Genomic DNA, 23,447 nt, shown 5'->3' with positions numbered 1-23,447 from the left:
TGATGTGCCCTGATGTGCTGTGTCATGATGTTCTGTGTCCTGTGCCCTGATGTGCTGTAACCCTGATGTGTTGTGCCCTGGACGGTCTGGATGAAGTCCAGGGCCACATTTTGTCCCAGTCCAGCCCAGGTCTGTAACCCACCAGGATGTCATATTGCATATGACTTGTGTAGCAATTCGTGTATGCGATGCAAATAATTTTTTTTATATTTGCTACTTTTTTCCCCTCTAAGCTAAGGACTGTACTAATGCAACCACCTCATCTAAGGACTGTACTAATTCAGCCACTGCATCCCAGTGGCGGCTGGTGTTCAAAAAAAAAACAAAAAAATTGAAAAAAAAAAAAACAAAAAAACAAAACAAACAACATCAATTGCAGCCTCACTGTGCCCACAAAATGCAGCCACTGTGCCCAGCAACTGCAGCCACTGTGCCCCGCCCTCTCTAACCGGCACTTACCCCATCTTGATGGCAGGTCAGGCAGCGGGTGACGGCGGCGAGCTGTGGGACAGGCAGTGGGTCATGGCGACGGCTAGACATGTGCGATTAGTTTCGTACAAATCGAAAATTTCCGTAAAGTCGCACATTCGGGAGGATCCGAGCTATGAATTGCTGTGCTTCCGAATTTTGTATAAAAATACGAAATTTCGTTATGAATATTCGTAATTGTTACGAAACGTTAACGAACCTAAAAAGTTAAAAACCCAGGAAGTCAGCACAGCACAGGAACTGTGGGTGCCCCTCATAATGATAAATTCATCATAACGAACATTCATAGTTGTTACGAAAAGTTTACGAACCTAACGAAAATTCGTATTGCATACGAAATTTCGAATTACGAAATACAAATTAATTCTATTACGAAACGGAACGAAACGAATGTATTGACGGCGCACATGTCTAGTGACGGCTCCTGTGTCCTCCATGCTTATAAACAAAAAAGTCAGTGCTACTACCCATACATCACATAGAAAGCAGAGACCCCGGGTGCTCGATCCCCAGTCGCTGGCTGAGTAGGGAAATGAGGAAAAGATGATCCGTACTCCGGTGATTGCTCTTAAAAAGTGTAATATTTATTGACAAGCCACAGTGACCAAATGCAAATGAGAACAGTCCTTCTGCTAGGCATCCAATAGGATCGCCTGTGGCTTCAGCCAATCAGGTGATGGGTATTAGACCCACGCTTCCTGATTGGCAGAGAGGCGTTTCAGTGTTAGAAAAGCAAATATTCATTTGCTTTTCTAACACACCTGGGTGGGCTCCGAGCGCAATGCTGTGCGCTCTGAGTCCACCTTTTTTGAAGCCTATTAGAGCCTATGGCTCTTATCGGGTGCTTTAAAGAAACACCCCCCACCGCTGTAATTCAGGCGCCCTGCATCCGAAAAGGGGCCAGAGCCAGACGCCTGAATAGGGGGGATGGCCACGGCGGCCATGGATAGATTCATGTTATGCATGAATCTATCCATTCTACATATAGGGGGGTGGCGTGATAGAGGGGGAGGTGCCCGTGCGCCAACAATGGACCGCCCCTGCTGCATCCACCTAGGCAATTATGATTCTGCAAAAAAACAAAAAAAAAACAAACCCCATACTTCTCTTTTAATACTTATAATAATAATTACACTGTATACAAAGGTGATACAAAGAACATCTGACTGCCCAGTGGGGATCAGGAGGGAACGGAGTCATGCTAACTTTTTTTTTGCCTTCCTCTGGATTCACTGCAGGTCCAGGACTCGGAGTATACAAGTTTTTAATTGATTTAATTTTTGACTTTTGGTTGATTTCAAATGGCATGCCTTTCTTTCTTTCTTTTTTTCACAGGAATCTGTTGCATCTGCTCCTGATGAGCGGAGAAACATCCACGAAACGCGTCGAGCTACACTTGATGCTACAGCTATATCCATTATGCCCCGATGATGTCACCTTTATCATTTTTAGCACTATTATACCTATTTACCATGCGATTACAGATAAAGTCACCGGGCATGCCACCTTTGGCACTTGTAGGCCATGTTGCTGTCCTGTCTAACACTACTTTGATTATCACGTATTCATTATGATTATGTATTCATTTGTATATATTTTTTTTATCTATCATGCCCATACTCTGTGCCAATTATATGTGTATATATATATATATATATATATATATATATATATATATATATATATATATATATATATATATATATATATATACACATACATACATACATACACACACACACATACCGGTATATTATATATATATATATATATATATATATATATATATATATATATATATATATATATATATATATATATATATATATATATATATATATATATATAATCTTTTTCTATTATACTTGCTATGAACAATAAATATAATTTTACTTCATCCTCCACATTTCAACTGCTTCATCTTAAAGTCCCAAATTCCCTTTGCATATACCTGATACCGGGATGGAGGCGCCTAGAGGTGCCTCATTTAAAGTCCCAAATCCCCCCCCTTGTCTTTCTTCAACAACCTATGAAGCATGGCCATCCTCTTCACCTTATATTTGGTCATTTGTAACTCCCCAGAATTCCACCAGCACCGATTTCCCTTTAAATGCTAGTCAGAGCCCTCGGTCCCCGTTCTGGATCAGAGAGCCCTTTCTACTGGCCTTGCACACCTCTCCCTGAACTCTGTGGGCTGTGAAATTGGCACACTCATCAAATCAGAAGGTTTTTTTTTTCACCCACGCCTTCTGAGGAGATTATGTCAGCGATTCTGTGTTGGTGCTAATTACAGGCCCATGCCGCGTCCCTCAATGCTGGCTGGAGATATAAATATTACAGTGCGTCTGGTCTGGGGAATGGATTACAGCATTTCTGTTTTAACTCATAGAAATTATGACTTTATCTCCCTCTCTCTCTCTCGCTGTCTCCTATGTCACCACTGGTGCCAGCTTTCACACGGCTTATCGCTACACAAAAGAAAGTTTTATCACCCCAACCACATCCTGGTGCCTCCAACTTCCCATTTGCATTCGTGATAACGCCTTTGTGTATTGTGCATTCAGTTTTTAAAGTGGAGGGCCACCCTAAAATAAAAAAATTGCATCAAAAATCTTAAAAGAATTAAAAAAAAAAAAAAAAACATTTGAAAAAAAAAAAAATGTAACTTACCTGAAACCCTTGTTGCTAGGCAGTCTTCTCAATCTGCCTCTTCCTATTCCACGGCGCTTCCTCCTCTTCGGCGAGCGGCCCCGTTGCCTTCTGGGAACTGTGCGTGTCCTAGAAAACCACGGGGCCATTCACCAAGCGCCGCGCGACTCGCAAATGCGCAGTAGGAAACGGGCAGTGAAGCCGCAAGGCTCCACTGCCTGTTTCCCTTCGTTAAGATGGAGGCGCCAGAGGATGATCCGATGGACGGATCGGCCTCGGGGAGGGGGGGGGGGGGGGGGGGACATCGCGGGCTCGCTGGACAGGCAAGTGTCCTTATTAAAAGTCAGCAGCTACGATGTTTGTAGCTGCTGACTTTAAAAAAAAAAAAAAAAAATATTGAACACCCCTTTAAGTGTCTCTGCACCCAGAAGTGATAATTCAGTCTTCGGCAGGAGCTTAACAATGGATCATGGAGTTCCATAGCAAACATTAAAATGGGGGCCCCTCCAGCTAACTCGCTCTTTAACATTTGTGACAATATGGGGTTGATTTACTAAAAGGCAAATTTACTGTGCACCAACGCTGTATCTGGGCCTAAGCCGACAAGGCCCAGGCCCTAGGGCAGCACTTTGCAGGGGAGGCAGCACGGAAAGAGTCCCCACCGGCTTGCACTACACTGTTAGTGTAAGGTCAGTCGTATGGGGCGGACTGGGCTGGGAGGCAAATTAGTCATAAAGCCATAAAGCAGTCGCACTGCTTCTGGTATGCGGGCGGCTGACATTCCACATCTGTGGGGGGGGGGGGGGGGCGCGCTTCTAATTTTGACTGTCCTCTCATCCAGGACCACAAACCTTCCTCACTGTGCTATGTGTTTTCTGCTGCACCATTGGCATGGTTATATCTTCTTAGTCTTCTCCATAAAATTATCAGAAATTTGTGCTTAAAAGTAGAACTATAGGCAACACTTTTTTTTTTTTTTCATTTTGGATAGAGTAAGGGAGGATTATAACCCCTGTCAGTTTATTTTTTACCATCCCTGTCCAATTGCAGAGATTTCCCTTCACTACCTGCCCCATAGCCATGGCCCGGCCCACCGACTGACCTGGGAGGGGGCGGTGCTGGGCGCCGTCCTTGACCTGACCGGTGGGGGGGGGGGGGTCTCAGATTGTTTGCCCCCCCCAACAAAAAAATAAATAAATACAAAACACACCAGCTGCCACTGCATTCAGGGGTTATAGCAGTGGAGAAACTGGATTTGTGACCGCAAGGGCCATACAAGGTATAGCAGAGGAGACACTCTGGTATTTATGAGTGCATTAGATATAAAGAGTTATAGCAGAGGAGAAACTCTGGGATTTGTGAGTGCATTAGATATACAGAGTTATAGCAGAGGAGAAACTCTGGGATTTGTGAGTACATTAGATATACAGGGTTTTAGCAGAGGAGAAACTCTGGGATTTGTGAGTGCATTAGATATACAGAGTTATAGTAGAGGAGAAACTCTGGGATTTGTGAGTGCATTAGATATACAGAGTTATAGTAGAGGAGAAACTCTGGGATTTGTGAGTGCATTAGATATACAGAGTTATAGTAGAGGAGAAACTCTGGGATTTGTGGCTGCATTAGACATTCATGGGGGGTGATTTCAGTCTGTAGTACAAGTTCAGAGGGCAATAAATCTACAACACGAAGGCCGATAAGCAAATGCTTCTTCCTTCACAGAGTGGGAAGATCTGTAACTATTGATGATTCTAAAGTCTGACTCTAGCCCTCTATACTGGAAACTTCATAGTTTAGATTTCCTTGACAGCCTCCCTAATGGGGTTCCCACCCTATCCCAGGCTCCGTAGCAGTCACGTGGGCTACCATGGCTATTGTTAGGTCATTAGTTGGCAGATGCCAAACAGTTATGGGAAGCCCATGTACACAGATGATTAGGGGCGGAAAAAAAAAAAAAAGTGTTCTGCCATTAAAGCTGACCATACACCAGTAGAATGTAGATTTGAAAGAATTTGATTTTTTGAACATTGGTTTGGTTTTTCTAACAGTTAACGTGGTCAAACAGACAACTGTTTTCCATTGATGAGACTTTGACGTTGGTTGGAAAACTCTTCTCACGTGAACGAACTTTAAACTATGAATGTGGTTTTCATTGTGGAAAAATTTTACCTATTGTAATGCATATGTGCACCCCGGATTTGAACATAAAATTCAAAACATTGGCATGGCAATCGAACTGAATTTTTCAAAAAAATGTTCTATAATAGTCCGATGAACAATTTTGACGAATTTCTGTATGCACGTCTGAATGAAAGTCTACTGGCCAGCTTTAGTCACTAATGACACAATGGGCAGTGAATGAAGCCTCCTTAGGGATCAAGGGAAGGCTGAAGATTCTACTGTAGCTCTGTCAAGAAGAAGAGGTAGCTGTTCTTTTTTAATTTTGTGATGAGATGTCATCAGATAACAATGGGTTCCCAGGCCCTGCACTCTTGGTGTGCCCATTATGAGAGGTTCCTGCTATCCCAGATGGATTTTTTTTTTTAATAGATTTTATATTATGGGAAATGCAGCAGGAGGATCTTCACGCCATGGGGAACTCATCTTAATAGATGTGTTTATGCACTTGTGACTGAGGAATGCAAATGTTTGGCCTAGCTGCCAAAGTCTATCACATGGACTAATCCACGTAATCCTGACCGACTGGCCTAACGTCATCTGGAAAGGGTCAGTAAACAAAAACACACAAATTGTGCTTCAGGATGAAAAAAAATAAAAAAATAAAAACCTTCTACGTTAGCCAAGACATACACATCAATTTACCGGCTGTAACAATGGTTATTTGCCATAATGACACTTCGGGTTTGCTATAGCAGCCAACAAGAGCTGAAAATAACAACCACATTGCTAAAACTAAGGAACATTATAACAAATACCACAGCGTAGTGAATTAAGCCTATTGCCTGATGATCTCCCCAAACATCATTAACAATTTACTAATTCCATGCCCTACTACTAAAAAAAAAATAAATAAAAAATCACGCCCACCAATAGGCCCCCACATCCATTATTTTATATCATGATAATTAAAACTAAAATTACATTTATCAGGAAGTCAGATTTACATGCAACAGCACCTTGTCTATATGCAAAATTATATGACATACCATTATGTTCAATTCCAAGGGGCGGGCTAGGGCAGTTAGGGCAGTATAGGGACAGTCTAGGGCAGTATAGCGACAGGCTAGGGCAGTATATTGACAGGCTAGGGCAGTATATTGACAGGCTAGGGCAGTATATTGACAGGCTAGGGCAGTATATTGACAGGCTAGGGCAGTATATTGACAGGCTAGGGCAGTATATTGCGACAGGCTAGGGCAGTATTGCGACAGGCTAGGGCAGTATTGCGACAGGCTAGGGCAGTATTGCGACAGGCTAGGGCAGTATTGCGACAGGCTAGGGCAGTATTGCGACAGGCTAGGGCAGTATTGCGACAGGCTAGGGCAGTATTGCGACAGGCTAGGGTGGTATATAGACAGGTTAGGGTAGTATATCGACAGACTAGAGTAGTATATAGACAGGCTAGGACAAAAAAGGGCTGGGCTAGGGTAGTAATAGACAGGCTAGGGTAGTATATAGACAGGCTAGGGCAGTATAGGGGTGGGCTAGGGTAGTATAGGGGCAGGCGGAGAAGCCCGGGGGGGCAGTTGTCATCATGACACACAAAACTGGTGGACAAAAATTTTGGTCGTCAATTTGCTTGGTAAATAGAAGAGAAGAGAGGCAGCCGTGGTTCAATCCACTGTCCCTCATAAAGTGCTGCCTGGGTCAAATGGACCCACTGGGACCCATGGTAGGGCCGGCCCTGCCAGTATGTCCCCTCCCCCAAATCAGACACTAACTGCCTACAAGTCCATCCTCCATTGTGACATGACTAGGTGGTGTCCAGCTTTGATAATTTGCTCGATCCTCCCGGTTTAAGTTGGGCCCCCTAGACACCCACGGAATGCACGTCTGCTCAGGTTACCTTATGGCTGGCGTAGCTCTGTTTAGAGGAGGGGGGGGGGCACATAGGGACTATTGAGCAAATGCAAAAAAAAAAGTGCCTATACGTAGTAGCGGCCTGTCCATTGGGGCACCGCCCTCCTAATCCATGTGCCCGGCCCCTAATCTACATGCAGTGCACCGGACGCATGGATTTCAATGTTTTTTTTGTTTTTTAGCACGTGATTAGAGCCTGAGGCACTAATTGGCTTAAAAAAAGGGTGGGCTCGAGCCCACCCAGTTGTGTGACAATAGCGAATCAATATTCGCCATTGTCTGCCCGATTCTCCTCCCGGAAGCGGGTCCTGAGAACCAATTGGCTGAGAGGAGAAGCGATCGTATTGGCCGCTGAGAGAAGCCTCCAAGAACAAAGCTGCCGCCATGGAGGAGGAGACGCAGGAAGGAGCCAAAGCTGCTGGATGGGGCAAGTGTGGGACATTTGACCGACCGGATGGTGGGGGAGGGGTTGGTGACAGGTGTCTTGCTTGCCGCCCCCCCCCCCCCCCCCCCCCAAAATCTACAGCACCAGCCGCCACTGCCTGTACCAAAACCCCCCTCCTCATCAAGAATGCCAGTTTTTGGAACTGAAAACGATCATACCACATGGCACAAATTTTTACCACAAGCATTCAGTTCATCAGATTTCAATGCTAAAATCTTAGACTGTATTAAAGATTTGCAGAAGTCATTATGTCGGCCCTCTGCCTGATCTCCAAGGCCCAGAAACACTTGGACCACATCTAGTTATGACATGGACCGCAAACTTTGTACAGCTCTGAGCAACATCATTGAGCACCCTTTCACCTGGATTCCAGCACATAGTAATTGCTTTCCCATATTTACACACTCAATATTTCCAGGCTCCTAAGAGCTCAGCGTTTCCATGAAATACAGAATGTTCTTCAGGGGCCTCATAACCTTTTACACCATGCCAAAAAAACTGCAGAAGATGTGGAGTTTATGAGCTGGCACAAATTGCTCACACCCACTTTAAAATTTAAAGCAAAACTCCAGCCAAAAAGAGAACAAGATACAAATGAATACCATGTTTATAGCTAAAATAACTAAACCGGCTTTTCTCTGCAAAATTCGACTTCAGTGCAGAATTTTTTCCTGCATTACTTTTTTTTTTCTGCCACTAGTTGTCCTTTGTCTGATGGTCATCATTTTTCAACCCACTTCCTCTGAGCCCAGGACATCCCGGACGCATCCCCAACCTGTGAATGGACGGTGAAAGGAGAAGTAGCACAGTAATAAAGTCCATCTCTCTGTCATTCTGCTCTATCCTTTTATCAGCACATCAATAGCTCCTTGTGCTTCTATACTCTTTCACACTCCGGTACTTCTACTCTGTCCAAAACAAACAAAAAAAACAAAAAAAATAAAATAAAATCTTGGCTGCAGTATAAATATCTTGACATAAATAACACATATACACAAAGTATATTATGTACATTCTCTTTATGCAGATTCTCGGACTGGCCGACGAGGAGACAAGTCTCCATCCAAAGACTATTCAACTAATTTGCATTGGTTTGTTTCAGGCACCAAAATAATCATTAAATAGGTAGACATCAATTGAATCAATTTACAGGGAGGACAGGAAATCATTCTCAGAAATGCCATTACCAAGTGATGTTATCAATCTTCACTTTCACACTGTGAGTGGCGGGGCTGTTGAGTCACTGCGACATCTGATTAAAATCTGCTACATCATCAACCACATACGATGGAAACGATGAACAATTTGCATTGAAGATTGCGGTTTTTAAAAAAATTGAGTGCCTACATCTGAGGGTTTACATCTACTTTATGTAGGGGACTTTTAACTTTTGCTGTTCCATATTTCTATTACTGTATCGCATAAACAGATGTGCTCCCTCTAGCTGCAGTTTGTTTTTCCCAAGACATTCCTACAGACTTCATAATACACAACTACTGAAATAAAACTCCGGCCACTCAGCTTGACCCAAAGACCTTACATTGTGAGAGAGCACTGTGGGAATATTTTACATTTCCTCTCACTACCTATGTGACAATTACCACCAGGACTAATAAACAGACGCAGAGAGACAGCTGTAACAGCTGACAGGAGCCCTGACCATTCTTAGTAATGGATAGAGCAGAGAATATTCTTGGAGATGGAATTTATTACATTTTTGCATTCTTCCATTCACATTCACATGTTCAGCCAGGGAACTATGGATAATAGCTTCACTCGGAATACAATTAAAGACATTATATTTGCATTAAAATATTATATCAGTACTATATTAGTATCATTATAGGCGTTATATCATATTAGCATTAAATTGCATCGAATTTCTGTATGTGTATTATAGGTTAGGATTATAATCTGTTGTGTTATATCATATTAGTATTACATTAAATTTCTGTATTTGTATTATATTAGTATTACATTAAATTACTGCATTTGTATTATATGTGTTAGTATTATATTAGTATTATGTTATATCATATTAGTATTATGTTATATTGCATTAAATTACTGTGCTTGTATGATATGTTATTTTATAGTAGCATTATTTTACATTGCATTTCTGTGTTTGTATTATATTAGTAATACATTGCATTCAATTACTGTATTTGTATTATATGTTAGTATTATATTAGTATTATAATACAAATACAGTAATTGAATGCAATGTATTACTAATATAATACAAATACAGAAATGCAATGTAAAATAATGTTACTATAAAATAATACATCATACAAGCACAGTAATTTAATGCAATATAACATAATACTAATATGATATAACATAACATAATACTAATATAATACTAACACATATAATACAAATACAGTAATTTAATACTAATATAATACAAATACAGAAATGCAATGTAAAATAATGCTACTATAAAATAATACATCATGCGAACACAGTAATTTAATGCAATATAACATAATACTAATATAAATACTAACATATGTTATATTGCATTAAATTACTCTATTTGTATAATATATTATGTTATATTAGTATAGTATATATACATTGCATTAAAATCACTGTATGTGTATTATATTAGTAGTATATTATGTTATATTTTATTAGTATTATATTTATAATATATACTCTTATGCCGTGTACACATGAGCGGACTTTGACGGCTGAACTCCGAAGGACTTTTCGACGGAGTTCCGACGAAACGGACTTGCCTACACACGATCACACCGAACTCCGACTGATTAGAAAGTGATGATGACGTATGACCGGACTAGAATAAGGAAGTTCATAGCCAGTAGCCAATAGCTGCCCTAGCGTTGGTTTTTGTCCGTCGGACTAGCATACAGGCGACCGGATTTTTCGAGCGGACTTGAGTCCATTGGCAAGATTTGAAACATGTTCTATTTCTGATTTTTTTCGACAGCAAAAGGTCCGAAGAAGCCCACACACGATCGAATTGTCTGGCGGATTCGTTCCGTCGGACCTTCGCTGTCGAAAAGTCCGGTCGTGTGTACACGGCATAAGGTTCACACAGGGGCAACCCAAGTAACAGCGCGACTTTGCAAAGCGATTTGGAGGCGACTTCAGCGCGACTTTGCGCAACTTACAATGCGACTTAAAGTTGCCTCCAGAACAGGCGACTTTGGCTGTGGCCAATCACAAAATAACCAGCTCTGTGGGAGGGAGGGGGTTGCCTGGGTAAACGTGGAAAATACCTGTGTAGATTATTTTCTTTGGAGGCAACTTCCATTGAAATCTATGAGTACAAGTTGCCTAGAAGTCGCCTTGAAGTAGTACAGGAACCTTTTCCGAAGTCGGAGCAACTTCAGTAGTGTACATTAAGACGGCTCTCATTCACTTCAATGGAATTTCTTATGTCCAGCGACTTGGGGCAACTTGAGGTCTGACAAGTCGGATCCCAAGTCGTTGTAGTGTGAACCGGCACTTAGTATTGTATTATGTTATGGCATATTACATTCAATTATTGTATTTGTATTATATCGTATTATAATCCTGGCATGTCAAGCTTGGTAAAAACAAAGTTCAAAATAATAAAAAGGAACCCAGGTAAGGAAGCCTGCTGATGGCTGTACCACCCTGATTATACAAATATTATAACATTTCTTTATGATACTATTTTTGTGTTATATTCTATTTTATTGTATTCTGTTTATATGAGATGACATCTTATTATATTTTCATAATACATTATTATACTGTGATTCCAGTTCTGGCATGTCAAACTCCGTAAAAGCAAAGTCCAACCTGATAAGCCGAAAACCCTGCAAAGGTCACCCGGGATCTGCTGATGACCACACCTGCTCAATTACACAATTATATGTGCATTACATTTGTATTATATTCTAATTTATTATATTGTATGTGTAGCGGTACCCGCATAGGGGTTGCTGAGTGATGTGGCCCACCTGTCACCCTGCATTCATTTCCAGACACTCCAAGACAATGAACAAGTCCATCAGCTTTGTTTTTGTATTTTATTGAGGGAAAAGCAAGCATGGTTTGGGACAATTTAGATACTCTCCTCCTGCACAACACTTGCTGCAGACTATCTCTCCTCCCTCCAGCACAGTTCTTCAGGTGCAGCTAGCACATGGCTAGGTCTGACTCTGGTTTTAGCCAGGCCTTAGCAAAATGAACTTATTACAGGCAGGTGTAGCAAAGAATGTCCTGGTGCTAGCTGTCCTCTTTGGTGGACTACTGATTCCAGTCAGCCCGTTGCAGACCCCGACAGCCCTCCCAGCTGCAGCTGCTTGACTTTACTGCCAGTAACATCAGTCTCTCCCGCTGGCTCTACATCCATCTCTGACTGGACACTCCCAGTCCGTTCCAGCATACCTCTCCCAGCTCTCCCGACTGTGCCGTCACTCACCGCCCCCTGATGGATCCCTCCTGGAGACTTGCCCGGCAGTATTCCCCGCTGTCCTCTCCTGCTTCAGTTCAGGACACCCCTTGGGTTATATTGGGTTACTGTTCAGCTCCGAGACCCTGGCCCAAAGGTCACCCCCTCTCTAGAGTAGGGGGCTTCCTCCAAGGCCCCCCCCCCCGACAGCCTAATACTCCATCTCCAGTTCTTCCACCCAAACAACTCCTCCCCAGCTGGGCTGACTCTAGGTATTTAAGGAGTCCTGCCCCCTGCCAATCTAGATTGGGGATTGGTCAGGGCTCCTTAGAACACCCCAGACAGCTTCACCTCTCTCTTTCCTTCCTTCCTTCTAGAATCCTCTACAAGCAGAAGGGAGGTAACCAAAAGATGATGCTATCTGTGAGTCACCAGCCTACTCTGAGCCACTCCCAGCCCACACAGATCAAAACAACAAGGCTAGGCCTGACTAAGTGTACCTGTTCTACAAAAAATCTCACTTTAGCACCTACACCAGGTAGAGGGTGCTACATGTATATTCCATTACATTATATTCTAATTTATTATATTGTATGTATATTCTGTTATGTTATATCATAGCTCCCAACTGTCCCTGATTTGGAGGGACTGTCCCTGATTTGGAACAATGTCCCTCTGTCCCTCATTCCTCCTCATTTGTCCCTCATTTTGGTCTGATCTGTATAGTTGTATCTAAAATGCACTTTTTATCTTTCAAAAAGTGTTTCCCAGCGCTAAACCTTTCATCCAATTTCTAAATGACTGCATTAGTACATTTTAAGAGCCAAAATAAAGGAAGAGTAGTGGTAAAAAAAAAAAGTCCTTGTGGATTTAATTAACCTTTTTTGTGGTTAATTCTCCTTAAGGCTGGATTCACACCTAGGCATTTTTAGTGCTTTTTGCATTTTGCAGATTTGCACTACGGAACCTATTCCATGGGAAACCATGTTGAATGGACTGTAGTGCAAATCTGCAAAATGCAAAAAGCACTAAAAATGCATAGGTGTGAATCCAGCCTTAAGGGGGTGTGGCAGGGGGGCGTGTCCTATACCTACATACATTTGTTAGTAGGTGTCCCTCATTCCCATCTCAAAATGTTGGGAGGTATGCATGTATTATATTTGTATTATATTATTTTTTATTATATTGTCTTTATATTCTGTTACATTCTATTATTTTTGTATGCCATTACATTATTACATTGTGTGCAATAATGGTCTGGCATGTCAAGCTTAGAAAAAACAAAGTTCAAACTGATAAAGAAGGAATGCTCTTGAGGTTACCCTTGGTCAGCTGATGGCGGCTCATTTTGCACACAATATCTTACAGCACTTTGGTAACAAGTGAATTCCAGTGAAGGAAATTTGCAACATTTGTATTTCAGAGAAAGGGGCCAGGAAATGCCTTTCCGAGTGTTGAGCTGCAGAATGTAAGAAGACACAAACCATTGAAAAGAGTTTGGGGACCCGCTGGTCACATGCCGCCCCAATTACCCCAGGAGGACTTGCCTGGTCTATTGGGCGTTTCTTTTTCTGACTTTAATGTGTCACTATGTACATGTGATATAGTGTACCCAAAATATAGAAAGCGGCACCGGCTCAAATCTAGTTGTAGCTACTAAAGATAAATGATTATAAAATTGTCCCCATCACTCCAACCAGCTAGCCAGCTGGGAGGAGCCAACTATGAATTACAGGAAAACCTTGGTTTGAGAGCGTTTTGCAAGACAAGCAACATTTTTTAATAAATTTTGACTTGCTATACAAGCGATGACTTTATATACAAGTAGCGCCACGTCACAACTGAGTATAAAAGAGAAGAGAGGCGCCTCTAAGTGTAGCAATACGGTTACATTTTATGAAGGTATAACATATTGCTACACTTAGAGGCTCCTCTCTTCTTTTTTATACTCTGGAGCCCCTGCTGGATTTTGCTTCTAATCCTCCCCTTGTGGAGGCTTCAATTTGTGGATTATGGACATTTTATGCACCATATTGCATGGTACAAAAGTACCATGCGATCTGATTGCAGTGCGTTTCAAAAAAGTAGTACATGCACTACTTTCTGTTCTGTGCGGTTTCAGCCCATTTAAAATGCATTGAATGGGCTGAAAATTGCACTGCACAGAACTGCATGTGCATCGCAGAGCAGTTCCTAGTGTGAATGGGCCCTAAAAATGAAAATAAAACATTTATTTATTATATATATATATATATATATATATATATATATATATACCCCAACATTTTCTTCATTATATTTTAATAACATGTGTGTGTGTGTGTATATATATGTGTATATTATATATATATATATATACACACACACACATATATATACACACATTATATGTTATTAAAATATAAATGAAGAAAATGTTGGTTATCGCAGTGTTGATAAAATCCTGGCTTTGCTTTATTGTGCCCATTTTTTAGACGAATTCCCTCTAGTTCATCCACACCACAAATGATGAGTAAACAGTGGGGGATAACTCATGCGCAAAACCACAATGTAGATAGAAATGGAAAGAAGCTGCCAACATAAATAAAGTCATCTCACACAACTCAAAATAAATAAAAGCAAATTAATATGTGGCGCTAGCTAACCTATGTAGCAACACGATGATAAAAATAAATAGTATATGTCAAAAACAATAACATCGATGAGAAATAGTACATAAATATAGCAGAGAAATAGTACATAAATATAGCAGAGAAATAGTACATAAATATGGCAGCTGAATAATAAAGTGCAAATGAATAATAAAATCTTCAGAAATGCAATAATAAATAGCTCTACTACATTAAGAAATTCTTCAAAAGTGCAATATAAAGGTGCATAAGTGAGTAACACAGCCGAAAAATATATAACGGTGAATGTCCAAAAAAATAAAAACATATATAGTGCAATTAAAAATAGAGATCCACTAAACCATATAGTAGAAATCCTAACAGCAGGGATCAGAACTCCTTACAGCAGTCCATATGTCAAATAAAGTGCAAGTGCAACAAACGATCGATGTGAAGGAAAAAAAAAGGACCAATGTCTATTCCATCCAATCACAATCCGGCGTGCTCCACCTGTTTCCCCCAGCCTCTCACCTCTAGCAGAGCGCCCCTACGGGCCAAGTTGAGTTTGGATCAGCAAACAGTGCGGATTTCCTCAAACAATCGACCTTCAATGGTCACCTCCAGGGAACACATGGTATCCAGCAAACAGCTTCGATCTGTGATCTCCAGACCCAGTGGTTGTAGTGAGGGTATATATTAAAAGAAAAAAGGTGGCTCCATTATGTAGTATGTGCAATACATTTATTACATCCAGCACACGCAGTAACTTACATTTAAAAACACAAAACTCAGTAGGAATCAGAAGGAATACCTCCGGTCTCGGCCGTGACCAGGAAGTAGCAACACCTGGCTCCTCCCTGACGCCCATGGTGGTTTTCCCTCCCTGACAAATGATGGTTTTCCAAGGTAACAAGTCTACGGGCCAGCGGCTGTCATAGCACCTTACCCAAGTCTGGCCACTGTAAACACCACAAAGGAGGTGATGCTCTTTGGTATCTTCACTTTGGGTGCCATGGGACCTTCCTACCCCCATGTAGCTTAAAAAAAAATATATATCACAAACTATACAAAGAATATACACACAGGGCTGGCGCCAGCACAAGGCAGCCCAGGCGGCCGCCTGAGGGTGCCAGGAGAGGGGGGGGCGCTAAAGCCAAGGCTTCTCTCAAGGAAAAAAAAAAAAAACATATGCTGGTGCCGCCCCCGCTCGCAAGTTCTCCTTGCTCAGCACAGCGGCGCTCAGTGACAGGCAGCCCAGTTCTGATAAAATGTCGAGCCCGGCAGAATATCGAACCACGTCACTTCCTGTGATGGAGACGTTCGGGAATGGATCGTTTCCAAGCATCTCCGGCGCCCCCGCACCCCTGGCCAAAGAAGGAGGAGGAGGAGGAGGAGGAGGAGGAGGAGGAGGAGGAGGAGGAAGAGGAAGAGGAAGAGGAGGAGGAAGAGGATAAGGAAGAGGAGGAGGAGGAGGAAAAAGAAGCGTTCCCTTTAAGAGATCATAAATTGCTGTGCCATAGTCGATTGTAATTAGAATGTCATTATTGCAGCGTTCAGATAATTTTTGATGGCTCAGCTTACATCATCCATGGTCAATGTAACCGAGGACCTTTGTCCTAATTCCTGGGCTCTGAGTGTTCAAGGCTGTTAGGACTGCACAGCATTCTGTGATGGCTGATAATGTCAGATTACGCTGCCTCAACGTCAAAGACTTACCATGGCAGGGAAGGAAGCATTTTTTATCAGTGCAGCTTACAGGCCACCTGCTTTAATTCCTTGAAAGTCACAGGACAGAGCCAAACACCACCCAACATTCCCTAGAATCCGATCATGTGACCAGGAGCATGCCCTTTAAATTGGGAAACCATGCGATCACATGACCAACGCAGATTACACTATCATACATGGAAACCTATTATACAGCAACAAGAGCCACATACACTATATTGTCATAAGTATTGACATTCCCATAGACACTTCTAAACCTTGTGGACAGCCTTCCCAGAAGAGTTGAAGCTGTTATAGCTGCCAAGGGTGGGCCAACTCAATATCGAATCCTACGGACTAAGACTGGGATGTCAATAATGTTGATGCGCGTGTAAAAGGCAGGCGTCCCAATACTTTTGACAATATAGTGTATAAAGATAAAAGCCAAGCTTTTAACTATAAAGAAAGTCCTTCAAAAAAGTCCATATAGCTCCAAAGAATAGAGAGGACTAGGTGTATGTCTAATAATCTCCCATAAGTGGTGAAAAGATCCTCCACCAACACCACAGCACACTGGGCATCTTACCCTCAAATAAGGGCCACCAAATTATAAGCGGTCAAAAAGCGATCAGCCACCAGACAAAACCGCCTCATGGTGTAGTATGTAAAAGCGCTTCAATAGTTATTAAAATATTCTGGAATACTCACAATGTATATGATCAAATCAAGCATGCCATCAACATCCTATAAAAGCTTCCAACCAACAAGATGGCCACAGTCCTCGTGCTCAGCGACGTCACGCGTCCCAGCTCCACCCAACGTGTTTCGTCTTAATCAGATGCCATATGGGGCATTCATTTTGGAGTTCATTTAAAGTCACAGGACATTGCAAAACAACACCCAACCTTCCATAGAATCCGATTATGTGAACAGAAGCATTCCCTTTAACCACTTACTGACCGCCACACGCCGATATACGTCCTTACTTTGAAGAAGAATATCATTGTTATGGCAGCAGCTAGCTGCCATAACCCCAGTATCTTCTTCTGCCGGCGGTCCGCTTTCCAATAAGAGTGGTCTCTGCGGCGCATTCGCCGCAAAATCACTTTTATCGGTGGAGGGAGAGGGCCAGCAGCGGCGGAGGCGATCGGATGTTGTCCCTTCCTGGGTATGGAGAAGAGTGAGGGGAAGATGGGCCCCACCCGTCTCCATACCATTACAGGGCGGAAAAATTACAAAAAGTGTTTTTTTTTGCATTTTAGTGTAAATATGAGATCTGAGGTCTTTTTGACCCCAGATCTCATATTTAAGAGGTCCTGTCATGCTTTTTTTCTATTAGAATGGATGTTTACATTCCTTGTAATAGGAATAAAAGGTGACAATTTTTTTTTAAAAAGAACAGTGTAAAAACAAAAAATAAAAAAGGTAAAATAAATAAGAAATTTTTTTTTTTTTTAAAGCGCCACGTCCCGCCAAGCTCGCATGCAGAAGCCAACGCATATGTGAGTAGCGCCCACATATGAAAACGGTGTTCAAATCACACATGTGAGGTATCGCTGCGATCAGTAGAGCGAGAGCAATAATTCTAGACCTAGACTTCCTCTGCGACTCAAAACATGATACCTGTAGAATTTTTTTAAACGTCGCCTATAGAGATTTTTAAGGCTAAAAGTTTGTCGCCATTCCAAGAGAAGGCGCAATTTTGAAGCGTGACATGTTGGGTATCAATTTACTCAGCATAACATTATCTTTCACAATATAAAAAAAAATAGGCTAACTTTACTGTGGTCTTATTTTTTAATTAAAAAAAGTGTATTTTTTTCCAAAAAAAGTGCAATTGTAAGACCGCTGCGCAAATACGGTGTGACAGAAAGTACTGCAATGACCGCTATTTTATTCTCTAGGGTGTTAGAAAAAAAAATCATGTTTGGGGGTTCTATTTTTCTAGCAAAAAAAACTGTTTTTAACTTGTAAATAACAAATCTCAAAAAGAGGCTCGGTCCTTAAGTGGTTAAATTGGGAAACCACGTGATCCCTTTAAATTGGGAAACCAAGTGAATACAATGCAGAGTACACAATCATAAATGGAAACTTATTATAAGGCAACAAGAGCCACATGTAAAAATGTAAGATTCAGCAGTATGAGGTTACAAAAGACACAAGTAATCCAGGTCTAAGTGCAAACTGTTTGGGATCACAATGGTTAACTTTTCTTTGAGGTCTAGGGGGCATAGAAAAGAAAATGGCTTTTAGACTTCCCTAGATTAAATGAACTGTCAACCCTTGCAGTGTAACTGTAGCACCAATGCAAGGTAGATTTTTCAAGTTTGGCATTAACCTGTATTGGTTCATTTACTTCATCCAGGTACAACATGCAAACATGGTCCCCCAATTCTTGGTGAGGGAAAATCTCCCCAGGAGGCCCTATCACAATTCTTGGTGATGGGGAATCTCCACAGTGGGGTCCCACAATTCTTGGTGAGGGAAAATCTCCCCAGGAGGCCCTATCACAATTCTTGGTGATAGGGAATCTCCACAGTGGGGTCCCACAATTCTTATTGAGGAAAAAAAATCACCCCAGGAGCCCCTATCACAATCCTTGGTGATGGGGAATCTCCACAGTGGGGTCCCCCAATTCTTGGCGAGGGAAAATCACCCCAGAAGGCCCTATCACAATTCTAGGTGATGGGGAATCTCCACAGTGGGGTCCCACAATTCTTGGCGAGGGAAAATCACCCCAGAAGGCCCTATCACAATTCTAGGTGATGGGGAATCTCCACAGTTCTTGGTGACGGAAAATCTCCCCAGGAGGCCCTATCACAATTCTTGGTGATGGGGAATCTCCACAGTGAGGTCCCACAATTCTTGGTGAGGGGAACGCACCCCAGCGAGGTCCCTCAATTCTTGGTGAGGAAAATCTCCCCAGTCAGGCCCTCACATTATTGGTAAGGGAAACCTCTACAACGGGGTTCCCCATATCTTGAAGAGAGAAAATCCCCACAGTGGGGTCCCCCAATTCATGGTGAAGACCATTCAGCTGGGACAGGCCGAATTTCGATCCGTGTCACAAAAAGAAATGAAAAACCATGGACAGAAATTTTAACTCTTTACCAAAATTTGCCCAGAGGAATTTGGTGGAGAAGGTGAGGGGTCTCTGGTGCCTCTTGGGGTATTCCTTGGAGTTGGGTTACTATCACTCACCGTTGCCGAGGGTCCCGAGGGTCTCATCCATGTGTAGGTCGAACACTCGGATCTCAGACAAGTTATCGCATCGTTCTATCAACATTCGGACCAGGTGAGAGCCAAGAAAACCGCATCCTCCGGTCACCACATACACCTGGCCTTCCTCCAGTGTCATCTGCAAGAGAAGGGGGAACTGTGTAAGAAACGGCGGCAGATACAGACAACAACAGATCACTTGACCTGCAAAATACATACATAAATATTCCACAATCCATTCAATCTAAGTGATGGATTAACACTCCCTTGCCCCAGGCAAACGGTTTTATGCAAGCTTTGATGTCTATATCCTCACAACCGTTTGAATTTTCTGAATTCTTTGAAGTGTAAGCTTTAAAAAAAGGACTTTTATGGTACCTTTTGTAACTATATTCATACAAAAACATTTGTGCACCATTTTTTTAATGATTATTTTGATAACAAAACAATAGACATTAAAAGGAGCTTCTACTGTAATTCTCACCTTGAATCCCTTGCAGTACTTCTTTTCTGCCACTAGATGGCCTCCTTTTTTTTTCAGGTTAAATAATGGCAGAATTTTTAAACCCAAGTCATTTGAGCCCCGGCTGTCAAGGATCTGCCCTTAGAGTGGGTGGACTGTATGTACAGTACCTTATCCCACCAATGGAAATCCACAAACCATGCATTACCGAATGCAAGGTTTGTGGATTTCTAACCTACTGTGCGATTGGCGGTGCTGCCCCCTACAGCCTATGTTGGCTCCATTCCCATAGCAATGACTCTCCTTCTGTAACTAAAGCTCATACTGAGCTCCCAACAGAAAATCCACCTTAATTCAAAAAGGCAAAAGTAAAAAAAGTCAGCTGCCAGTTGGGTTTTTAAAACTCAAACTTTCAATTTAAATCTTTAAATATGTTCCAGCTGCACCAAAACAAAAAAGTGTGCAAAGTCTTCCATTTAATTTCCTTTAGAAAGTAGTAGAAAAGCCTGTCCCCTGCCAGCATACTACAGAGAAGGACCCACTGAAGCAGCGGTCTCTCTGCTGAGGTCCAACGTGCCCCATTACTGAGTCAGACCAATCAGGGAAGCTCACACTCCCTGCCCATTGGACAACTCTAGCTGTGATTCAACAGGTGGAGTGTCCAACCTCTGCAGAGAATCTGCTGACTGTTCACCGCGTGCTGGCAAGCGACAGGCTTTTCTACTTGGTCTACGGCTTAAAGTGGATGTAAACCCTCTCCTAGACCCAGTGAAGTGAACAGCCTCAGATGATACACAGGAGATGAAACTAATCTCCCTACATAAGTTTTACGTGTATATCTGCTGTCTTCAGCTTTATATACTGTTTAGAAAGTCCACGTCCTGTTAGAATTTTCTCTTCCTGTTCCAGCAGGGGGAGGGGAGTCTTGCCATACACTGTGAGACAGCTGATTGAAGAAAGGCACACACCCCCTCTCCTCATAGGCAGAGACTTGCAGAGCTGTGCTGTGAATGGACCAGCTCTTTGCTAAGCTATAGCACCCGCCCTGACACAAATTTCAGGCTGGTTTTATCACAATTGAAAGAGAACCTGTCAGAAGTTATCAGGCTGATAAGAGAAGAACAGAGCAGGAGAAAGACACGGGGCTTAGTGCTTTAAAGAGAGATAAGAAAGCACTGCAGATATATTCATGAATTGGGTTTACATCCACTTTAACAAACTAGAAGACCCCCCCCACACACACACACACACACACACACACACACACACACACTATACAACTTTTGTCTGATTTTCTTTAGATTTACCAAAACCATGTAGTGCAAGGGCCTACCTGATTGCATACACACTGAAACTCTTAAAAGGTTTGACCCCATATTATATGGTTATGTAAATCTGAAGACAAAAATCTGCAGAAAAATCTAATAGTGTGTATGGGGCTTTAGACTTTTTCCCACCTTTTGGGCCCAATAAAAACTATTGCTGGCACACAGTGAGAAATTGCAACGAGGGAACCATGTACAGAATTGTAGCGGAAAAAAGTCACAAAGTGCAACAAATTACAAGCTGCAATGACATAATTGATAAGGGGTCCAGCGCCACCTACTGCTTGGCTCACTAGTATGCCCAATTTATGCCCCCCAAAACCTATGTGAACTTTCCAATGATATGCCGCACAGGAAATGTTACAAAAAACGAGATTTCGCTATTTCTGAGGCATGCGTTGCATTCCACAGGAACATGTGGAAAGAAATCATTATTTTAACTTAGCAAAAATGTCACAATTGCGCTATTTTGATAGCGCCGATAATTCACGGTGCTACGCTACTCTGCTGTGCCATCTTTCCTGTGAATTTCCTGTTATCAATGAAGCAGAGATGTGACGGGTTTCAAGAAAAATGGCGTCACACAGCAGCGCCGAAAGGCACCCGATTTTCTCAGCAGTGCGGCAAAGACGAATACGTTTTTCACGTTACCAGTTTTTTAAAAAAACTTTAACGTTTTCTATTTCTTAAGATCAATGGAAAATAATGACAGGTCCACTTTAATGAACGCGGTCGTCTGGTCTCAGTAAGCGAATCACGTCTTATGTGAGACGTCTTGTCTGAACGCTGGCGCAAGCGACACTGGCTTCCGCGCATTTCAGGAACTTAGAGGTCACACAAGCTTTTTTTTTCGCAATGTAACAATCGTAACATGTCATTTCATAACATATCTATTATTATAATAATTAATATACAATAATTCATATTAATAATAGAATTAATTTCATAATTAATCTTGCCAACACCATTACCCAAACAGGTTCTGATCTTTACCTTATAGATGATTTGAGAATCAGCGCAGTAGGGGCGTTACCCGGTGTGACCAATCAGAGTGCAGCTCACATTACCCCATGCTAGGTAAACAATGACAGCTCACTTCTCAGTGGCTGTTATCAGCGGCGTCTGTCATTATGACATTTAAAGATATCTTTGCCAAACGCGGCGCAGAGAGAAAAGGCGAAGGATTCAACGCAGGTTGCAGGAAACCGATATAAAAAGTGACGTGAAAAGAAATAAAATTTAAAAAAGACAATATTCCATTGTTTTGTCATTATCTTGCCGCATTTGCCAACGCTTGAACACAGGATAGTCGCACGCGGTCAGGATGTGGTTAATATTTCCTGCCCGCTGTCAGAATTTCACATCCTGCATCGAGTCCCTTTTACTGTCGCATTAACCCATTCAGCCCCGGAAGAAGGATTTACCCCCTTCCTGACCAGAGCACTTTTTTGCGATTCGGCCCTGCGTCGCTTTAACTGACAATTGCGCGGTCGTGCGGCGTTGCACCCAAACACCTTTTTTTTTTTACCCACAAATAGAGCTTTCTTTTGGTGGCATTTGATCACCTGTGCGGTTTTTATTTTTTGCGCTATAAACAAACAAACAAAAAAAAAAACAAAACAAAATGGAAAAGAAGAAGAGCGACAATTTTGAAAAAAAACGCAATATTTTTTACTTTTTGCTATAATAAATATCCCCCAAAAATATATATATAAAAAAAAATTTCCTCAGTTTAGGCCGATATGCATTCTTCTACATTTTTTAATCCAAATATATCACAATATACGTATATTGATTGGTTTGCGCAAAAGTTATAGTGCTACAAAATAGGGGATTGTTTTATGGCATTTTTATTATTTTATTTTTTTTAATTAGTACTGGCTGCGATCTGCGATTTTTATCGTGACTGCGACATCATGGCGGACACATCAGACATTTGACACTATTCTGGGACCATTGTCATTTATACAGCGATCAGTGCTATAAAAATGCATTGATTACTGTGTAAATGACACTGGCAGGGAAGGGGTTAAACACTAGGGGGCGATCAAGAAGTTAAGTGTGTCCTAGGGAGTGATTCTAACTGTAGGGGGGGGGATGGGCT

At 41.9% G+C, this 23,447-nt stretch overlaps 1 protein-coding gene across 3 annotated transcripts in view; it reads right to left on the bottom strand.

Annotated features, from left to right (window-relative positions):
- HSD3B7 (hydroxy-delta-5-steroid dehydrogenase, 3 beta- and steroid delta-isomerase 7) overlaps positions 1–23,447 on the bottom strand; it is a 108,963-nt gene that overhangs the window by 64,607 nt on the left and 20,909 nt on the right. For all 3 annotated transcript variants that reach the window (XM_073635765.1, XM_073635767.1, XM_073635766.1), the window contains exon 2: positions 19,538–19,694. In XM_073635765.1, coding sequence (XP_073491866.1) covers positions 19,538–19,694 — 157 coding nt within the window. The remainder of the gene's footprint in view (positions 1–19,537; positions 19,695–23,447) is intronic.

The sequence above is a fragment of the Aquarana catesbeiana genome, linkage group LG06 (assembly GCF_042186555.1).
Source record: "Aquarana catesbeiana isolate 2022-GZ linkage group LG06, ASM4218655v1, whole genome shotgun sequence".
Classification (NCBI taxonomy): Eukaryota; Metazoa; Chordata; class Amphibia; order Anura; family Ranidae; genus Aquarana; species Aquarana catesbeiana.
Note: the sequence above shows the minus strand (reverse complement) of the source record. Positions and strands in the feature narration are given on the sequence as shown.